This window comes from Strix uralensis, chromosome 3, assembly GCF_047716275.1.
Source record: "Strix uralensis isolate ZFMK-TIS-50842 chromosome 3, bStrUra1, whole genome shotgun sequence".
Lineage (NCBI taxonomy): Eukaryota > Metazoa > Chordata > Aves > Strigiformes > Strigidae > Strix > Strix uralensis.
This window is the reverse complement of record NC_133974.1, coordinates 559,298-580,241: the sequence shown is the minus strand read 5'-3', so window position 1 is coordinate 580,241 and position 20,944 is coordinate 559,298. Positions and strand designations below refer to the sequence as shown.

The following is a 20,944-nucleotide window of genomic DNA, read 5'->3' as shown; positions in this document are numbered from 1 at the left end:
AAAAAAAAAAAAAAAAAAAAAGGAGAAAGGAGAGGGGGTGGCATTGTGGTTGTGGTGTCAAGAGATGACATTGCTGTTTTTCTGTTCTCAGGCTATATAAAGAAGTATTTTTGCTGAAATACGTGCCTGAAAGTTGAAGGGATACCTTCAGATTCCTGAACACGTTATAAAACAATCAGTCTGTACCCACGTAGAGGGGTAGGGAATAAAAATAGCTGACATATCTATGTGGAGAACAAGTCGTGTCAAAGAATGGAAATTGGGTGGTTCTGCCTGGGTGGGTGGCTTCGTGAAGGAGGGGGAAGCACTAATTTAGAATGTATTGACTCATAAAGCTTTTGACACTATCCCATATGGTATTTTCATAAATAAACTAGGTAAATGTGGACTGGTTGGAACTGCTGTTATGTGGGTGCAACACCAGTTGAAAAATTGCAGTCAGAGAAAGAAAATATCAATATTTTCCTACCAAAGAGGGAGCACGTGTCAGGTGGGATCCCACGGGGTCTGTTCCCAGCTCAGTGTTACTCAGTTTATGTCTTGGCAGCTTGAATGATGAAACAGGGAACAGGCGTATGTAAATGTCACCCTGACACTGTGCGAGGGAGGTCCTGGGGACAGGACAAGGGAGTGGCTTTAGGACGAGGGGGGGCGGTTTTAAACTGGAAGAGGGGAGATTCAGATGAGATGTAAGGAAGAAATTCTTCACTGTGCGGGGGGTGAGGCCCTGGCACAGGTCGCCCAGAGCAGCTGTGGCTGCCCCCTCCCTGGAAGGGTTCAAGGCCAGGTTGGACGGGGCTTTGGGCAACCTGGGCTAGTGGAAGGTGTCCCTGCCCGGGGCAGGGGGGTGGCACTGGGTGGGCTTTAATGTCCATTCCCACCCAAACCAGTCTGCGATTTGATGATTCTCCAGAGGGCAAGCCTCTAATTCAGAATGGTCCTGTAGATCAATAAGACGAAATTAATGAAGGCAGCTTCGAGCAACAGAAAATAAAATAAAATGCATGAATAAGAAGTGGAGAATGACCAACTAGATGGGCCTATTGCTACGAAGTGTCTGGGGAATTGTAGTGGATTAGAAGCTGAACGCAAATCCACAAAGTTCCCACGACAAGGAGATGATAATGTGGTTGGGGTTTGTAGTAAGAGGAGCACCAGGTCTAGGGCAGCTCAGGTCTAGGGCAGCTCAGACAGTGATTCGGTGGCTTCCACCTGATGTGGTCTTGACTTTTGGACAGCAGATGCTAACTAAGAAGGTTGTAGACGAATCGCAAGTCCAGAAGCAGCTGATGGCATTGAGAACTTAACCTTCTGGAGAAGGCAAGTCTCCCACTTTGGCAGAGCTCTTACAGAGGTCCCCGTGGGCAAGGGATTGGTGAGAGGACTCCGCATCCACCTGGGGAGTGGGGAGGAGAAGCACCAGATTCAGTTCTCAGCATCTCGAGGTTTGTTAAGTTCTGCAGATCCGTTTCAGAGCAGTTATGCGGTACTGCGGTACAGTGCCGAAGAACGGTTTAGGAAAACATCTGCTCTCTCATCCGTTTGATCCCCCTTTGAGGAGAGGCCTGGGCTGGAGACCTCCAGAGGTCCTTCCCGTGTCACAGTTCTAGTAAATTAAATGAGCAAGCCGTAGAGCCAGTCTGATTTTCGTTAATTTAAAGAGTATATCCAAGTGTGTTAGATGAAACTGCTTCAAGAGGAGTTGAACATCCACATCAAGTTCACTAGCAATATGGCCGGAGCAATATGGAGAAGCGATTCACAAGTTTTTGTTATTTTTGTTTTGCTTAGAATTATTTAGCAAATTCTGTCCAAATTCACAATTGGCTTGGGCTACTTCAGAACTGCTTCTTGACGTATAAGTGATTCACTGGGAAAAAAGAGAGAAGAGAGGGTCAGAACTGCATTTATCAAGGCGAGGGAGGAGAATTTGTTGTAGCCAACACATGTGATTGTGAGAGTGTCCTTGGGAGCTGTGACGCGGCGACTGGTGACCAAGAGCTGTGTCACGGGCACGTGGTGCGGCGGGGTGGGGCGAAGCTCGGCTCTGGTGAGGTGGCGTTCCAAAATGAGCCGGTGATGAAGGATGGAGCTGGGCTCTGTGAATGGAGACATTACGGGGCTTTTTCTCATCCAAAGAAATGAAAAGCCTCAGAAGAGTTTTAATTCAGTGCTAACCGAGGGTATCAAATGGCCTTCCAAAATACAGAGTGCCTACACTTAAACCCCAAAACACCAGAAATGTAGAGGTTAAGGGTTATAAACATTTAAACATCTGAAAGCAAGCTAATACAGAATTACAGTGTATGATGCCCAGGTGATCCCCAGCTCAGCCCAGGTGATCCCAGCTCAGCCCAGGAGATCCTCAGCTGAGCCCAGGCCATCTCAGGCTCAGCCCAGGTGATCCTGGCTCAGTCCAGGAGATCCCCAGCTCAGCCCAGGTGATCCCCAGCTCAGCCCAAGTGATCCCGGCTCACACCAGGAGATCCCCAGCTGAACCCAGGCCACCCCAGGCTCAGTCCAGGCAATCCCTGGCTCAACCCAGGCAATCTCAACTCAGCCCAGCCAATGCTTGGCTGAGCCCAGGCAATCCCAGCTCAGCCCAGGCGATCCCAGCTCCACCCAGGTGATACCCAGCTTGAACCCAGGTGATTCTGGCTCAGCCCAAGTGATCCCAGCTCAGCCCAAGTGATCCTGGCTCAGCCCAGGAGATCCCCAGCTGAACCCAGGCCGTTCCAGGCTTAACCCAGGTGATCCCAGCTCAGCCCAGGTGATCCCCAGCTGAACCCAGGCCATTCCTGGCTCAGCCCAGGCGATCCCAGCTCAGCCCAGGCGATCCTCAGCCCAGCACACACCTTACTCAGTGTTCCCAGAGCGTGAGCGTCCCTCGAGTGAAGGCCTGTGTGTGCAGCGGGGCAGGCGGCAGCAGACGGCACCGGGAGCGGTTCAGGCTCAGCGATGTCGTGGAGATGCCAGAAAACGCGAGGAGTTGGGCTGGTGATGCTGCGGGTTTGGTTACGTGCAGCCGAGAGTGTTGCTGGGTGGGATGGGGAAGCAGAGGGACGTCCCAAACAATTCGGCACCTTTTCTGAGGCCAACGTGACATAAATTTTTAAGATACAGGTAGGTTTGTGGTTTCTTTTCCTGTCCTGTCATAACGCTGTCATGTATTGCTTCTACTTTTTGCCGTCCACTGCTGCTCAGCTGTGAATTTACATCCTCCAGCTGCTCAGAATGAGCACTAATTGCTGCACAAACATGCCGTGGGTTTTATACTGACAAAGTTTACACAGAATTAAGCCTGTCCGTAGTGATCTCCGGCTTTCCCAGAGCAGCTGAATTCAGTAAAAGGCAAGTCCTTTGGAAATGAGAGGTAAAGGTACGTGTCAGCATAACTTAAATTCTGCTTTCTTTGGATAATGAGGCAGCACTGCCCTGATGGCTCTGCTTTGGGGAACGGACACGCTCTGCCTTTGGCAATAGAGCGGCACGTGCGGCCGAGAAGGCACGAGGACAGTGGATACGAGCTTAATGCTTTATTTTGATCCACAAAGCTTGTGTTTATGTGAGCTCTGCAGGTCAGGATTACCTACGCTAGCTTTTATATTTTAATACTTCTTTCTCTCTGTGATAGCAACACACATACCTACAAGATTTTTACAGTACCCTGGTGCGAGCCGCAGAATGCCACTAAGCTCTGCGCTTTCTCCTGCCCACTACACTTAGATATTCTCCTCAACAGGAGCTGGCAGAGCCTGCCGAACACAGCGATGGGTTCTCCCCAGGATGCATCTACTTTTGGTGACAGATTCCACCAGGAGCAGTGGGCTTCCCTCCCCGTGACCCTCTTCCTCCAGCTCTCCTCTAGTCAAAAACCTGGTCTGACCGTACCTTTACTCTTTCCATTATTCCACAGAGTTGCACCTAAAATAGCAAAGCAGCCAGAATACCTGCAGGGGATTCCCACTGTCTTAGTGCCATCCTGGGAGGAGGCCGGCAGCATGTACCTTAATTCTGCATTTTGTGCCTTTCGGAGGCTGCTGAGCGATGTTCTGGAGGGGGCTGGGGTGCCACCAGGCAAGAAACATGAGTGGAAAATCAGAGACGTGCTAGGAACAGCGTTCAGACTCACGTTAATTTAATCTAACTCATTTTTCTTCCAAAACCAGGAATGCTAATCATTGTTAAAGCTCTTGCCATTTTGAGTTTAAAATGTGGTCATTTCTGCTGGGCTTTTTCCTTTTCAAAAGAGCATGTGTAATGAGTTATAATGAAAAAGGTCTTGGAATCTTAATTGTTGTGGTTGCAGCAATGTGCCTGCTATAAAGCATATCGAAAATAAAGCTTTTCAGCACTTGCCAGTAGTCAGGCTTCACGAAGTGTAGATTGCTTAAAATTCTTCTGCGCAGTGGTTAATGTTAAGTCTCTCTCTTATTACAAACCCATTATTACAAAGGTTGCTCGTTGCCCGGAGGGGTTGACGTGGGTAATTCCATTTTGCTGCTTTTTTATAAGGTCTTATTCTGCTTCTGGCAGACTTCTCTGACATGTTGCTGCACATAGCACAGAAGAAAAGAGTTTGTATGTCTGAAAAATGTGAATTCTGTTTTCATAGTATCACTATATCGATGCTGAAAGCAATAAATGCCGTGTTTATAAAAGCTTCTGAAACAAATACTTCCTGGACATGTGTGGAGAAGGAATTAACGGCTGTTCATAAGTTGAAAGAGCAGCTTGAATACCTGACAGAGGAATAAAAAATAGAATTTCTTGTACACTTGTACTTCAGGAATGCGTATTATGCTAAAATAACAGTGATCTGTGTTCAAGAATCAGTTTTTAGGTAGCAGTCTGATCTCAGAATCACAGAATCACAGAATCACAGAATCAACTAGGTTGGAAAGGACCTTGAAGATCATCTAGTCCAACCATCTCCTATCTGCCCAGGGCTTTTCATCTCCCAGTAGACAGAGCCGCTTTCTCCACACGGGCACCATTTCACGCGGTGGAACCGCAGACCCAAGTCCTGTAGGCAAAACCTCCCGCGGGCACGGGGGGACCTGGCGTGGCAGCGCTGGTGTGTGGCTCTGTCGGAGAAGAAAACGTTGCTGCCTTTGTGGGCAATGCTAGGGATGAAAAAAAGAACCATTTTGCTGGATTCTCTCAGGGGTTTTGCGATGTTGCTGTTGCAAACGCGGTAGAAACCAGCACATTTTAATTGGACCATATAGACAAATATTTATGTGGATTTGTAGAGAGGTTGGTGCTGGTCTCTTCTCCCAGGGAATTAGTGACAGAACAAGAGGGAACGGCTTTAAACTGCAACAGGGGAGGTTCAGACTGGACATGAGGAGAAAATGTTTCCCAGCAAGAGTGGTCAGAGAGTGGAATAGGCTGCCCAGGGAGGGGGTGGAGTCCCCATCCCTGGGTGTGTTTAAGGGCCGTTTGGATGAGCTGTTGGGGGATGTGGTGTAGGGGAGAACTTTGTAGAGTCGGGCTGAGGGTTGGACTCGATGATCCCAAGGGGCTTTTCCAACCTGAATGATTCTGGGATTCTGAGGTTACTTCTGATGGATATTTCTTGCATTCAATCTCTATTCATAGAAATATTCAAAGCTATAGTAGCTTTATTTTTTTGAGTCCTCAAAATGAAAAAATATTACATAATTTAATGAGTCCCTGTTAGAAGGTAGTTCTGTTGGTGCTGACCACTAATTTTTTAATTTTTTTATCACTCTCCTCAAATTATTATTTGGTGGGGCTTTATTATGAGAGGAAGAGAAGAGACTGGGCGCTTTCAGTGCTGAATTTAGACACGGTAATAACAGCAACCCGGCACAGTCTGGGGTATTGGGGGAGCCGTGCGGCAGCAGGAGGGTGAGCTCTGCGGTCAGCCCCGCGCCACGGCGGTGCTGGGGGGCTTGATGCAGCGGGGGCTCAGTGCTGGGGGGGGCTCGGTGGCCACAGGGACCACGGGTCCTGCTGGAGATGTCACTGCTGCGGGCGGGCGGAGGCCGCCTGATGCTGCTGAGGGGGTTGCTCGGGGCAGTCCCGCTCTCCCAGCGGCAGCAGGCACAGGGACGCCCACAGCTGCATTCATCCCATATTTAGGTACCCAAATATTTCTCTGATCCGTGTTTTAATCTTTAACCACAGAAGGTACCTTTTTCATGTCACTCACGGAAGCCTATTTACATTTTTAATTGCTCATCTGTTTGTTTTAATTTTTAACCATTTGTTTCATTAACATTCATTCATTATTTGCTTTGTATTTACGTTATGTTTTGTTTGCTCTCTTTTGCCTTCGTTGCTACTAGGTTCCAGTGCAACCTGGACGCTGCCAGCCCGTTAGCTGACGAGCACGCGCTGATAGCCACCTATGTGACCCGGCTGCAGAGCGCTGCACGGTTAGTGTTAGGAGCAGGGACGGGTACAGGAACGCTGCTTCCTGCGGGCAGTGATGTTCCAATCAAAGGTATTTGGCCTCCGTTGGCAAATAGGGAGAAATGTATTTAGTGTTCTCCGAAACCTTCTGAAAGTACACGAGTACGTGGGCATGCCCATACGCACAGATACACACGGGGGAAAACATCAGGTAGGAAGGGATCGGTTTGTGTCTGTTCCCGCCCTTTTGCTTCACTGTGTTACAAAATCCCTTACATGAACTGATTAACATCCTTCCAAACAGGTTAGATAATTTTTCTCACCATGACCATCCTGGAATCTCATCTTTCACCCGTAGGAAACTGTCTAATTTCATAGAATTATCAAATCACAGGATGGTTTGGGTGGAAGGGACCTTAAAGCCCACCCAGTGCCACCCCCTGCCCTGGGCAGGGACACCTTCCACTAGCCCAGGTTGCCCAAAGCCCCGTCCAACCTGGCCTTGAACCCTTCCAGGGAGGGGGCAGCCACAGCTGCTCTGGGCAACCTGTGCCAGGGCCTCACCCCCCTCACAGGGAAAAATTTCTTCCTTACATCTAACCTAAATCTCCCCTCTTTCAGTTTAAAACCGTTCCCCCTCGTCCTATCCCTCCCCCCTGACCAAGAGTCCCTCCTCCCTTTCCTGTAGCCCCTTTCAGTCCTGGGAGGCCGCTCTAAGGTCTCCCCAGAGCCTTCTCTTCTCCAGCTGAACCCCCCAACTCTCTCAGCCTGTCCTCACAGGGGGGTGCTCCAGCCCCCTGAGCATCTTCGTGGCCTCCTCTGGCCCCGCTCGAGCAGGTCCGTGTCCTTCTGCTGTTGGTGCCCCCAGAGCTGGACCCAGCACTGCAGGGGGGTCTCCCGAGAGCGAAGCAGAGGGGGAGAATCCCCCCCCTCGCCCTGCTGCCCACACTGCTCTGGGTGCAGCCCAGCACACGGGTGGCTTTCTGGGCTGCCAGTGCATGTTGCTGGCTCATATCCAGCTTTTCACCCACCAGCACCCGTAAGTCCTCTGCAGAGCTGCTCTCGATCCAAGAAAAGTTGGACCAGATGATCCTTGAAGTCCCTTTCAGCCTGGTATTCTGTGATGTGATTCTATGATATGATTCATTCTCTGCCCAGCTTGGGATTGTGCCTGAGATTGCCCTGACCCATGTGCAGGACCTTGCCCTTGGCCTTGTTGAACTCCATGAGGTTGGCACGTCCCACCTCTCCAGCACATGCGTGTCCCTCTGGATGGCACATCCCTTCCCTCCGGTGTGTCACCGCACCACACAGCTTGGTGGTGTTGGGGAACTTGCTGAGGGTGCCTCGATCCCTTAACAAAGATGTTAAACAGCACCAGTGCCAACCCCAACCCCTGAGGCCGCTGCTCATCACTGATCTACACATTCTTCCACTTTAAATTTTTTCACAGCCAGCTGATACCCATTAGTTCTTGTGCCAGCATTGTCCTAGAACTCTCACTGTTCTTTCTCCTCGCTGCTTTTACCTCTCCACCCCAAACGCAGTCGCAGACAGACTCCCTGTCCTGTCACTGTCTTTGTTACCTGGGCTAAACAAACAAGCTCTTTCAATCCCATCAGCTTGACCTGCTTAATATGACTGTTCCTTTCTGTGCCTTTCCAAAAAATGTTAATGCTTTGAAGAATTAATTTCTTTTATCTCGGCTTTAGTATTTGTGCACATTTATATTTCATGTCTGTGTCTATGTAGAGAAATTTTACCCTAAAGCCCCAAAACACAGCTCTCCCATTTCATCACAGGACATAGCCGGGAGGTTTTCCGTATTCCACTTTTGGACCTAATTAAATTATGCCTTTACAGAGCCAGAGCTGTGCTGGTAAGGAAAAGGAGGTTTAGTGATCTGCAGGCTATATGTAAAGGCCTTGCTCTATCCATGTTGTCATCCTCTGAATAATATTTTGAGAATCCTATTTCATCACTCTGTCATGTAGAAATTTGTATTCCACTGCTGTATTGATGGAGTGCGTTCTGGCTGTTTAGATCTCTGGGGAAAGTCAGGTTTTTTTCCTTTGTAGTGAATCACTCTTGTCTGCTATCACCTGCTATGAACTGAGAGCCCATAATATTGTCCACAAGACAATAAAAACCAAGGCATTTCGGACTCACCTTCACTCAATTACTATAATCACAGGATTTTGCGATACAAAGGCACATCCTGAAGAGTACATGACAGGTTGAAATACTGTATGTAGCTTGCACCTGCCATGCTACGAGTTGGAGTAGAGGTTCTCGGTGCTTTAGGTCTTTAAATTTTAAAAAATCACTTGGTACTGTTACCAGAGGAACAGTGTGCTCCTAGAAGGAGCCAAACACAACGAAAATAATTTCAATCCTAGTTTCACTGTGCATGGGAGTGTCTTCCAAGGCAGCACAAGAGCCTGATCAAACGTGTGCTTCGTTGTCACTTCTTTTGGTCTTCACCCCCCCCCAAAATCTCATATAAGTCTTTCTGCTTCTGGCAGGCTGTGAGAGATCCTCAGTGTACTCCAGAGTACTCCTAATCAGTCTGTTTCTGACTGATTAAGATAACAGTAAACCTCACTTACAGGCAGCTTTTCCTGTAATAAACCATCACTTGCTTTCTCTCTTCTGTTCTCCTGTTTGCATCTGCTCTGGGCTGTGTTGGAGGCAGGTACAGAGCTGCAGCTCCTTCGCTCCGCACGGCCCCTCTCTGTCAGGGCAGTACAGCCCCCGGGACCAGAAGAGACCATCAGAGCATCTTCTGTCGTCTCACACCGGTGTCCAGGAATTTGGACATTTAAGAGGCATTTGGACAATGCCCTTAATAGCATGCTGTATTTCACTTTTGGTCAGCCCTGGAGTGATCAGGCAGATGATTGTTGTTCTGTTCTATTCTATTCTATTCTATTCTATTCTATTCTATTCTATTCTATTCTATTCTATTCTATTCTATTCTATTCTATTCTATTCTATTCTATTCTATTCTATTCTATTCTATTCTATTCTATTCTATTCTATTCTATTCTATCCTATCCTATCCTATCCTATCCTATCCTATCCCCCAGACAGGGACACCTTCCACTAGCCCAGGTTGCCCAAAGCCCCGTCCAACCTGGCCTTGAACCCTTCCAGGGAGGGGGCAGCCACAGCTTCTCTGGGCAACCTGTGCCAGGGCCTCACCACCCTCACAGGGAAGAATTTCTGCCTCAAATCTAGTCTGAATCACTGCTCTTTTAGTTTAAAACCATCACCCCTCTTCATCCCTGTGCTGATCCTAATACCTTTCTCTAAAGATGTAGCTTTCAGAGAAGACCATGATGGAGAAGCCACTCATTTCATTGACAGTCTGTCCCAGTGATTAATTGTGCTATTAAAAAAAAAAAAAAAAAAGCCCTACTTCAACTTTGAACTTATCTTTCTTCCACTTCCAGTCACTGTTTTTGCGTATACTTACCTTTGCTCTTTATTGCCCAGTATCTTTCCACATCTTTCAGCCAAGCTTTGAGAGCCTTTAAGCTATGGCTCACTGAATCCCTGAGATTTTTCATCATATTAAGAATTATTTAATTCACTGATGTCCTCCAACCAAAAAGTCCATCCAAGCTACATAAGGAATATAGCAAACAGAGGTCAGTGGACTTCATTTATCCTACAATAATATATTTTTCATTTTTTTACCTACTGTATTATTGTGGTAGCAAGCCAAATTGGTTAAGTGCTTTTCAAAGAAATAATAGAAAAGCCCCACCCTAAAGGATGTGCTGCAGGCAAAGGCAGCTGCAGAGTGCAGCAAGTTCTACCCTATGCACTTAGAAAGCTTGCAGAGCTGACGAGTTGTGCTTTATTACTTGGACAGTTGTTTGTTACATATTCCTTAAGTTCAACATTCATAACTTAATAACTGAATAACATCCCACATCATTCAGCATGCCTGCTTTTCCCCAGTCCCCATGAAGCCTCTGTTTCAGCTCCGCTTTTTACCTGAAAAATTAAGTAGCCCCGCCTGGAGTGTCATTATTTTGATGTCTGATGTATTCTGCATTTCCTGCAGAAGACAGCTGGCCGCAGGATTTAGGTGTGTTACTTCTGGTCAGTTGACCTAGGTGGATGGATGGGTGGTTAGCTGCTTGGCTGGTTTGATTTGGTTTCCTTTAAATTCCTGACTCTCTGTAACTGCAATTATCTGCAGCACTCCACGTTTTAAAGGAGAATGAAAGGAAAAAGTCAATTTTCTTAGAGATATTTTGCCCCCAAGATCCTTACTCTCAGCTCCCCATCAGTTGGCACGTGGGACATGGGGCCCTTCAGGTCAGTGCTGGAAGAATAAGCCATGTCTTCTTTTGCTGTCCTCTGCCACTTCCCAGCATCATGAATTCCTGAGCAGTTTTGGAAGGAGCCTGAGATCCCAAACCTCCCCCCACGATGTATCATCTTCTCTTACATCCTTTACTGATCACCTATCCCTAGCCAACGCTTTGGTTGTCCGAGCATCACTTTTGTTAGTATCTGAAAACAGGGCACTGGCATCGCAGCTTTCTCTTTCCAGGCTGCATTTGACCCCGTTTTGTTGGGCGTGGTTTTGTGAAAGCCTCAGGCCAGCCTAAGTGCTGATTTTTCCCCTTTCCCCCCCTCCCCGTCCATCCTGCCGGGGCACCGGTCCTCGCCTTGGCGCTAACTCCCGCGTTTACGCAGCTGCCTGCTGCGCTGGCTCAGGGAGCTGCCCTGGCAGAAAACAAGTTATTGTTTTGTCAGGCCAGTCCTGGGCCAACTCCATTTCCTTCGCTGGCTCCTCACACTGCCCCGATGCTCCTGCCAGCGCAGCAGCGGGGGCAGAGGCTGCGAACATCCCTCGGGGTGCCCACGCGCGTTTGGGTCCAATGACGGTGACCGCGGAAGCTGCGCTTCCTGCGTGCGTTGATCACGTTGTCTCAAACGTTTCCTAAACACCTAAAAATCAACATCCCTTCGGCCTCCCCGTCTCCCCTCGGGGGGCTCGTGTTCTGCGGCTCCCGTCAGTTCCATTCTGCCTCGGTGCCTTGACAGCAGAGCCGGGCTCTCCCAAGGGTGACGTTTCCTTGACACGTGGCAGCTCCCCGAGTCCCCGATGCGATCGCCTGCATCTCCAAACGAGGCGGGGGGTGAGCTCATGGGTTGGCTCATCGGTGCTGTAGAAGTAGCACAACCTTGTCAAAATAGACCCAACCACCCGACACAGTATTTTTAAGATAAGGAAATATATAACATTACCCTTCCAAAATTCTGCTGCTGTGAAAATCTCTGAACTCTCACTCACAAATATCAGCACTAGCGTGGCCAGCAGGGACAGGGAAGGGATCTGACCCCTGGGCTCGGCACTGGGGAGGCCCCACCTCGATAAGTGGGTTCAGTTTTGGGCCCCTCACTCCAAAAAGGCCATTGAATGACTCGAGCGTGTCCAGAGAAGGGCAACGGAGCTGGTGCAGGGTCTGGAGCACAGGTGTGATGGGGAGCGGCTGAGGGAACTGGGGGGGTTTAGTCTGGAGAAGAGGAGGCTGAGGGGAGACCTCATGGCCCTCTACAACTCCCTGAAAGGAGGGTGCAGAGAGGGGGATGAGTCTCTTGAGCCAAGGAACCAGCGGCAGGACAAGAGGGAATGGCCTCAAGCTGCGCCAGGGCAGGGTCAGACTGGCTCTTAGGAAGGATTTCTTTGCAGAAGGGGTTGTTGGGCGTTGGAATGGGCTGCCCAGGGCAGGGGGGGAGTCCCCATCCCTGGAGGGGTTGAAGAGTCGGGTTGACCCAGCGCTGAGGGATCTGGTGGAGTTGGGAACGGTCAGGGTGAGGTTCATGGTTGGACTGGAGGAGCTTCAAGGGCTTTTCCAACCCAGATGATTCTGGGATTCTGTGATTCACATTCTCTCCTCCCTTCTGAGGTCTGGGCTTAAGCCAGGCTTATCCTTCCCCTTCTCTACCTTTCCTGCTCTTCTTGAGCTGCTGTCCTGTGGCTGGTGTGTTGGCCGTGGCTCTGGGACTTTCTGTGCAGACAGCTCTGGATACCCATGAGACAGGTTTAGGCAGGGGAAGGGTCACAACCTGCAGTGCTGCCGCTGTCCCAAGGGGCAGGGAGCTCCCAGGGCTCCTATCGAGGAGGGGGTTTCAGGGTAGGAAGCCTTTACAATGTCTCCACAGAAATTAAAACTGTGAAGAAGTGAGCTTTCCTTCGTGAAGCTATGTGAAGAATTCTGTGGTATTTTGTAGATGGTGTTTAACCTCCTCTTTGTTAATCCGACAGAGCTGTAGGTTGCAGTAGTGGTAAACTTGTTCAAACTGTTTTATATTAAAGAATACGCAGGAGGGCCAAGAGATGTACTTGAATTCCACTTCCTTTCCATCTGTAAAGTATTTCTAAAAACAAACACAAAAGGATTTTTTTTTTTACGTTACAAGAAAGTAAGAAATTGTCGATAACTATTTTCTAATTCACCTAGATAAGAAGAGGTGATGATTCCTGGAGCTGGGAGAGGTATTAGGAGATACCAGGTTATGGAAAGGGTAGAAGGGATGGGATGATCCACATCCCTATAAAAGCAGAAAAAAACTTGTACAGACAAAATTGCAGAGGAAAGCTAAACAAAACCAGTATCAAATTCAGAAAATGGGATGGGAAGGATTGTTCTCCCTCAAGAAAAAAAGTCAGGAAAGGAATTGGCTTGAAGTCATGCGAGAAGTGCAGCAAGCCTTGTGTAAAGACTCTGGTTTTCTTATCTTAAATGTGTTTTCCCACTGTTTTAACTCACCTTTTGCCAGCTCCTTCCTTTGCACTGTTTAGTTGAATATCCTCAGGTTTTAATCCAGGAGGCCAAACGCATAATAGTGCCATTTATATTCATCATAGACCCATCTGTGTAAATTGTAGTCGTACATCTACGAAGTTCAGTCCAATGTGTCTGTGCTATCTCAAACACATCATCTGGCAGGCTTTCAGAGTCTTAAAAGAGATCAAGTTGTTAAATTTGGTGTTACAAAAAAGAAATCGAATCTACATCTTTAAATAAACATAATGTATTCAATGCAGATTTGGTTCTTTGAATAAGGTAAACATAAATCTGCAAAATTGAGCTTAAAGAAATACGTTATCTTGTGAAGTGGTAAAGTGGACTAAAAGCAACTTTTGCTGAGCACTGGGTATGTGTCTGTTTTCCTTTGCTACTGCCTGTGATCCCCACCCTGAGTTTCCCGGGAGCACGTGCAGGTTCGGCGCCGCGTTGCTCGTGGCAGCCAGCACGGTGTCTGCAAATCCCCATGAAACATCGAGGGTGGCAGGAGGAGGGCAACGCATTGCTCAATTCCCCAGTAATCCTGGGGGTTGTCAGTTAATACTGGTTTGGTTTATGTAACCAATTCAGCAGCTTCCCTCTTAAAGGGAGACTGATGAGAAATCTTTGTGCAGCAGTGGGACAACAAGCAGCTATTGAATATTCGGTTGGATGTTGACTTACAGAGTTGGTCTTTCCCTTGGCTTTCCCCTGCTGATTCTTTGTGGCGAGGCCACTGTGCCACCGAAACTGAGCTGGTAATAGATCTTAACGTTGGCTGGTTTCAATTAATACAACCTGAAAATGATCGTTTGTCCCCCTCTGTGTTTATAGTTAAACAGACAATTATTTGTGAATAGCAGGAACTGATTCAGCACTCTAGGCACTAACTGGGTTACCAGACTAGATTAGTCATGTTAATGATTAACATGCACAGAGGGGATGATGCTCATGTTAAATGTGAGAAACATCCAGGTGCTGCCTTTCACTTCCTAATCTTGGGGGTCTGTCCCATTTGCTGTCTCTGCTTTTCCTGTTTCAAAATTCCAGGTTCCTTTCTTCTGTCACCTCATGGTGCTGCCGCTGTTGCTGATGAGTATTGGAAATATTTTTTAATACCCCTTTCAGCAACGTTTCCAAGACAGCTACAGCCTGTCGGCGTGAGGCAACGCGAGGCAGCTCTTTCACTGTTTCGCCCTCCGCTAGCTGAGGTGTGAAGGACCAAGTCTCAAATTACCACGTTTTGTGTGTTTGGGTGTTGTAAGGTGGTAGGAAGCCAGGTGTAAGTCAGGCTGACTTACAAAGTACTATTTGTATTTGCGTTGATGTTGATCAGTGACAGAGTCCGTTCTTCTCAGGTCAACGTGGTTCCCCCCCGCTCTTCCTCCTGGCGATCATCCTGATTTTGAGACTTGTCATCTGCTGAGCACAAAGCTCTTCCCCTTCACCATTTGCCCCTTTTTACCTTGAGTAAACCAAAGGGGTTTGTAGAAAAGCTCCTGAGAAGCAAATTACATTTGTTCCTAACGATATGTATTTATGAATTGTTGAAAACAAATTAATTTAATCATTTGCAACTGGAATATGTGAATCCTGGAGAAAATACTACTAGGCAGAAAGTCTTGAGAGCAGTCCCCGCTTTGGAAGCGGGATGAGTACGATCTAGATTATTTCCAGTGTGACTCTTCTATTTCCCATCTCTGTCTCTTTGCAATAATACATCCTTTTCTCTGTCATCCCCTGGTATGAATAATATCTAGAGGTGGTGAATACTGACGGGGTGTTTTGGCTTTTCCCCGGCAGCGTCCTGGACAGCCCCGGCCGGCTGGACGAGGAGCACAGGCTGATCGCCAGATACGCCGCCCGGCTGGCTGCCGAAGCTGGAAATGCAGTAAGTGAATATTCATCCCTCTTTACTGACCGCGGAATATGGAAGGTGTTTTTCAGAGTCTTAATTAGTAGCTTAATGCTAATAGCAACGTGAAATTGTCGTTTTTTGTTGATTCAGCTGATGCGAAGGAGCGGTATGCTTTCCTCGTTTTCAGCAGAAATACTGCACTCTCAGGCAGCGGGGGAAGAGCAGGGAAACGGGAAACGACAACACAAATTATGAGAAATGAGGTCAGAGGAGACAAGAGAATAAGCAGATTAGTCCTACTTAGTCTAGAGAAGAGATAAATATGTAGATACCTGAGGAAAACAAATCATGGAACAAACGTTATGGAATATATTTATTCCAGAGGGAAGGAGCCTGAGAGAGAAGCTATTTTTTGTTTGTAGTCTTTTATAATAGAAGAAACTGAAGGAAACACGCAACCAATTTTGAATTGGTAAAAATAAATACTGCTTGAAGAGAAAATTGCTAGCATGGCAATTAAGAATTTCCTGAAATTCCATAGAATAATTGCAGTCTGGCTGGATGGGAAAATCCCAATCTTTGCTGTTTAATCCACAAGCGGTGTTTGCAGGAACGATCTCCACCTCAGTGAGCAGCAGTGGATCTCCCCCGCACCGAGGCTGCCGCTTTACGACATCGCCGACGAGTATCTGCTTAGAAGCAGCTCGACTTAGCTCATACTCAAACCCGGCGGCTCTTTCAGCATGTCCTTTGGCCCCCTGTGCCAGCTTGGAACAGGCCACGCCAACGTCTCTCCCACACTGCTGCTCGACACGATCACTCCTGCAAAACCTGTTATTATCCATTTTCAGATATAGCCCTTGTCTTCCATGACCTCCAGCAGAAGCAATGACCTCTCCTAAGCACCTTACCACCGTGGCAGAGTGTGTCCTGCCACATGTTAGCCTGGCTAGAGAAGTGTCCCAACATCAGGGTCCTCATTCCCCTTTTCATTACATATTTGTCATATAAATAAAGTCCTTTCCAGCCAGGCAGGCTTATGCCTCCTCAAAATTTCCTTCAGTGTGTGTTCAGCCAGTAATCTGACTTTGTTATATGGATGTGACCAGATATTTCCCTTTTCTAAAACTTCGAGAAAAAAGAATTATGCTTTTTAAATGTTTTTAACTGTCAGTTCCCATTAGCTCTGTCAAATGGTATATTTGCATTTCTGGAGTCATTCAGGACTATGTTTGTGTTGAAATATTAAAGCAATACAGCGCAAACTTTCTGGTTTAGATGGAAAAGGAGGGGATTTCGATGTAATCTTCATATAAAATTAAAGTTGTTGAGACAGTAAGTGCTGCATCAGTTTCACTCTGGCAGACTGTGGAAGGATTCTTACTCATGACTTGGCTTTTTGTGGTAGTAACAAAGGAGTATTATGAAAACTAAAGAGGCACAGTATTGGTTCTGAAAGAACCTGATTGTTCAAAAATCTGTAAATCACCTCAACCTGCTTCTGTGTACTTCGTAGTTCTGAAAGAGGTCAAAAATGAAGCAGCTTATTTGGAGGTAAAGAAAGCAGCATTTGGAGTTAACTGAGACTTTTCAAAGACCTGTGATAAATTGCTGCTTTTTTTCCATCCAAATAAGTTACATACAGTGGGGTCGATGTCAAAGTGCTGCCAGGGGTTGAAGCATGGTGGAAGGGATGCCAGAGTAATAACAGTGTGTTTCCATTGCGACCGAGGCTGAGCAGCAAGGATCTAAAGGTTATTTACTGCGTCCACTGTTTATTCACAGCCCAGAAATACTCATCAGCTAGAATGGATATATTTTTCATATTCTGAAGGGATCCGAGTTTAAAGTGCTCTGCTTCAGAGCAGGTTCTAATTATTTCTTGCCAACAGGAGATCCCCCTTCCCTAGCCAGCACTTGGTGTGACTAATGGCCAAGTTGGCCGTTGCAACTTGGTGGAGGAACATCCCGCTGAGCTCTGGGATGGCGTGTCGTGGCTGCAGGGCTCGCTGTTTGTGGGGAATGGAATAGCTGAGATTTGTCAGCCACAGACTTTTCTTTTAATTCTCCTCTTGTAACATTAAAACAAAGAGACAGGAGTAAATTAGAGGTTGGGAAATTCAAAGCCGAAAAAAAAGAGGAACAATTTTTTCTTCCCGTATGGAATTAAAATGGGGAACATCAAATGAAAACCCCAATATAATAAACATGTCAGAGATCCAGTACAAGAAAGATACTCATTGAGTATATGGTGGCCAGGCTGCCAGCTTTACAGGAACGGTACAGTAGGATGTGCAGGCAAGGGTGTACCTAAAGGAAATAGAGCGCAGCAGCATAAAAATATCGCAGCAAAAGAGAAGAACTGCAGAATCCTTGTGGGTTGAAATTCTAAATTCTTAATAATAGAAAAGAAATACAGACCCCCTGATTAGATGGTGGTAGTGATCAGGAAATGTTAAGTGAGATAAGACAAGCTGCGGGTTTAGGACAGGTAATTAACTGTGGGAGATTTCAGCTGCCCACACAGAGACTAAATCAACGCCCTTTCAGATGGGGATGCAGAAACACTTTGGAATGCAATAATTGGTGCTTCTTTGAGCAACTGGTTTGAGAATCCACAAGAAGATGCGCTCCTGGATTTGGGGCTGAGCGGTGCAGCAGGAGGAGTTCGTATGGTGCTGACTGTGCGGGCTGGCCTGCAGCAGTAACCATCACACCCTTCACTTCAACAGCGGGAGAGAGGCGCCAAGTACATCCCGTATGCAGATACTCGTGTTCGAGAAAGGGAACTATGTAAAAATGAAACCACTAGAAAAAATCCTAAAAGGATCAGTCAAAAAAGCAGGAAGCCTGTAAGCTGCCTGGAGGCTGTTAAAAATCCTATATTAGAAGCTCAGGAAATCTGTGTGTCAAAATCCAAGAAGAAAACAAAACCATCCAAAAAACATTTTTCATGGGTCAATGAGCAAGCTAAGGAGGACATCCCAAGGAAAGGATGGCATTGAGGAAAGGGGGAGCTTGCCCAAATGGAGAGAAAAGGAAATCGTATAAACACGGCTGGTTAAATGTTAACAGGAAATTCAGAGATGGGGAAAGAATTTGAAGAGCACTTCGCATGGGATGCTGAAGTCTGTGGTAAAAAGACTCAATACCATCAAAAGCAGGAATCTAGGGAATCAGTGAGACTTTCTGGGGACAAGACGTACAAAAGAGTCATCAAGAATGAAAAGACGGTAGCAAAGAAGCCTGGTGAGTTGTTTGCATCAGTCTTTACTTTACAGAAGAGGACCCGGGCCTCCTGCTGAAAGCGGGAGTGAGGAGCGTGCCCCGGTGGCGGAGCAGCCCACCCCGGCAAGAGCATAGCCAGGAGAGGCAGGGTCGCTGGCTGAGGGACGGGACTTTCTGCCTCTGTTCAGAGCTGGTGAGGCCACATCAGCTGGACCATGTCTGGTTTGGGGCTCCACAGCACAGGAGAGCCGTGGGACGTCTTGGAGGGAGCCCTGTAGAGACCACTGAGATGGTTGGTGGCTGGAGGACGTGACGTTCAAGGAGAGGCCGAGAGAGCTGGGTGTGCTGGGGCGGGGGGGGGGGGGGGGAGAAGAGAAAGTGAAAGCAGATCTTGCTGCTGTCTGCAGCTGCCTGGTGAGCCAGACACGTGGGGACCTCTCGGCCAGCCAAGGGCGACCCACCACAGAGCTGCACAGTGAAGGGTCAAGAAGCAACAGAAACAGAGGTTGCAAGAAAGGAAATTCCAACTCTATATCAAGAAAAACTTTTTCACCATGATAATGGTCAAATATTGTTCAAGAGGTTGTCTGGAGAAGAACTGGAATCTTCCTTCTTGGAGACATTTAGAGCTCAGCTAGACAAGTTCTCAAGCAACCTGCTGGGAATTGGCCCTGCTTTGAGCAGTGCATGGACTAGAAACCTCCAGAGGTCCCTTCCCACCTATAGGACAAGAGGGAATGGCCTCAAGCTGTGCCAGGGCAGGGTCAGACTGGCTCTTCGGAAGTATTTCTTTGCAGAAGGGGTTGTTGGGCGTTGGAATGGGCTGCCCAGGGCAGGGGGGGAGTCCCCATCCCTGGAGGGGTTGAAGAGTCGGGTTGACCCAGCGCTGAGGGATCTGGTGGAGTTGGGAATGGTCAGGGTGAGGTTCACGGTTGGACTGGAGGAGCTTCAAGGGCTTTTCCAACCCAGATGATTCTGAGACTCTGATATTTTTCTATGAATCTCGACCTTAATGGAAGTGGAGGATGGAAACAAACCACCATAAAAGAGTTACGGAATATTTATCAATGGAGATTTTAAAACCAAGACAGACCAGTATCTGCTGGGAATACTTGAGAGAGATTGATGTGAACAAAAGTATTTCTTGATGTCTTCTCCAGCCCTACCTCTCAATGTAATGTGCTTTATTTTTTAACATGCTCTAACTGCTAGAAATGAAGAGGATCCCAGATACAGCCTGTTCATACTACAACAGCCTAATGCAAAGTTTCTTACTCTTTTCCTTGAAGTGGTTGGCTGTGGTCACTGCTGGAAACTGTTTCCAATGGATCTGACTTGGTCCATCAGTTTCTGCTTTTTCTCAAATTAGATAAAATGTTAGAACTGCCTCTGCAGGATTGTTACTGTAATAAATGTCACTCGCCATATGAATACAAATACATTCCATTAACATTTTTAGGGGAAATGCCTTTGCTTGAAGTCTTACTGGGACAAAATAATTTGAGGCAGATCTCAGAGTTAATTCTTGAAATCCAAGTCTGTTTCTTCTTAAGGAAGAAAAATAAATGGGGAGGGGGGAGAAGGGGGGAGAATGCATCATTTGTCACTGGATAGATGTGAGCAGCTCAGCGGTGCGGGGGGGCCGATGACGTGCCACCGCTGCAGTTACGCGCTGCGAGACAGCAGCTTGGTCTGTGTTCGCTCAAACAAGCTCTGACTGGGCTCCTCTTGTTTTCTTCAAGCCAGTCTTCAGAAGACAAAATCCCTTTTATTGAGTTTAAGTTGCTCAGGGCTACGCTTGGCCTGCCAGTTTGGTCACAGTAGAGTGCTGTGCATTAAAATAACTGCGGGTTGGCTCCGCGAGAGTGGTTCGCTAGAAAGCAAAAGAGAGAAAAGCAGAAGGTGACTAGATGAGTAAAGTGAAGAAATTAATGGAAAGCAAGACAAACTTCATTTAAATCACAACTTTCAAGGTCACAACTTCATCTGTTTGTCTCCCTCTGCTGATGTGTTCAGATTATCAGTCTGAGGTAAGGAATAATCTGGTATTTCCTATCAAGCATCATCTTTTTGATAAAAGCGGGGACTGAAAATGTCCTCCTGTGTCCCCAGCCCCCTCGCCTGCTCTGCCTTACAAAATCCCTTCCACTGACCAATCCGATCCCCTTAAGGGAAGGGGTAATTACATGTATTTTGGGTGAATATATGTAGGTACAGCCATAGAGATAAAGCAACCCTAGGCCCTCTGTTATGAGTGTCCTACACAACACCTCCCTGTCTCCAAGCCAACACCTCCATCATCTCCTCTCCCACCTGCTCTACCTCAGCTCTTTTATTCCCCGTTTTCTGCCGTTGGCACAGTCCCAGATCCTCCTGAGTTTCTGCCGATACACCTGGGCAGTTGATGGGTGGACAAGCACAGGTCGGGGTCTGGTCTGCCTGCTGCTTCCCGATGACTCCTGATGGTTGAGAGTGACCCACTGTGACCCTCGGCCGGAGCAGAGCTCCACGGGGACCCTGCCCTCCTGGCAGGACTCTGCTGACCTGTGCAGCCTTGCTGCTAGGAAAAGCACGAGCACCTAATAAATACGAGATAATACTCAATTATGGATGAGTGGATAATTAGGTTGAGTTATGTGGATGAGTTACGATAATTAGG

At 47.4% G+C, this 20,944-nt stretch overlaps 1 protein-coding gene across 14 annotated transcripts in view; it reads left to right on the top strand.

Moving 5' to 3' along the window:
- The window catches only part of DTNB (dystrobrevin beta), a 218,168-nt gene that overhangs the window by 119,898 nt on the left and 77,326 nt on the right, over positions 1-20,944 (top strand). For 10 of the 14 annotated variants that reach the window (XM_074861189.1, XM_074861190.1, XM_074861188.1 and 7 more), the window contains 2 exons: positions 6,318-6,407; positions 15,003-15,090. In XM_074861189.1, coding sequence (XP_074717290.1) covers positions 6,318-6,407; positions 15,003-15,090 — 178 coding nt within the window. Of the gene's footprint in view, positions 1-6,317; positions 6,408-15,002; positions 15,091-20,944 lie in introns of those variants that run through there. The other 4 variants (XR_012627973.1, XM_074861192.1, XM_074861191.1 and 1 more) reach the window with 2 other exon arrangements.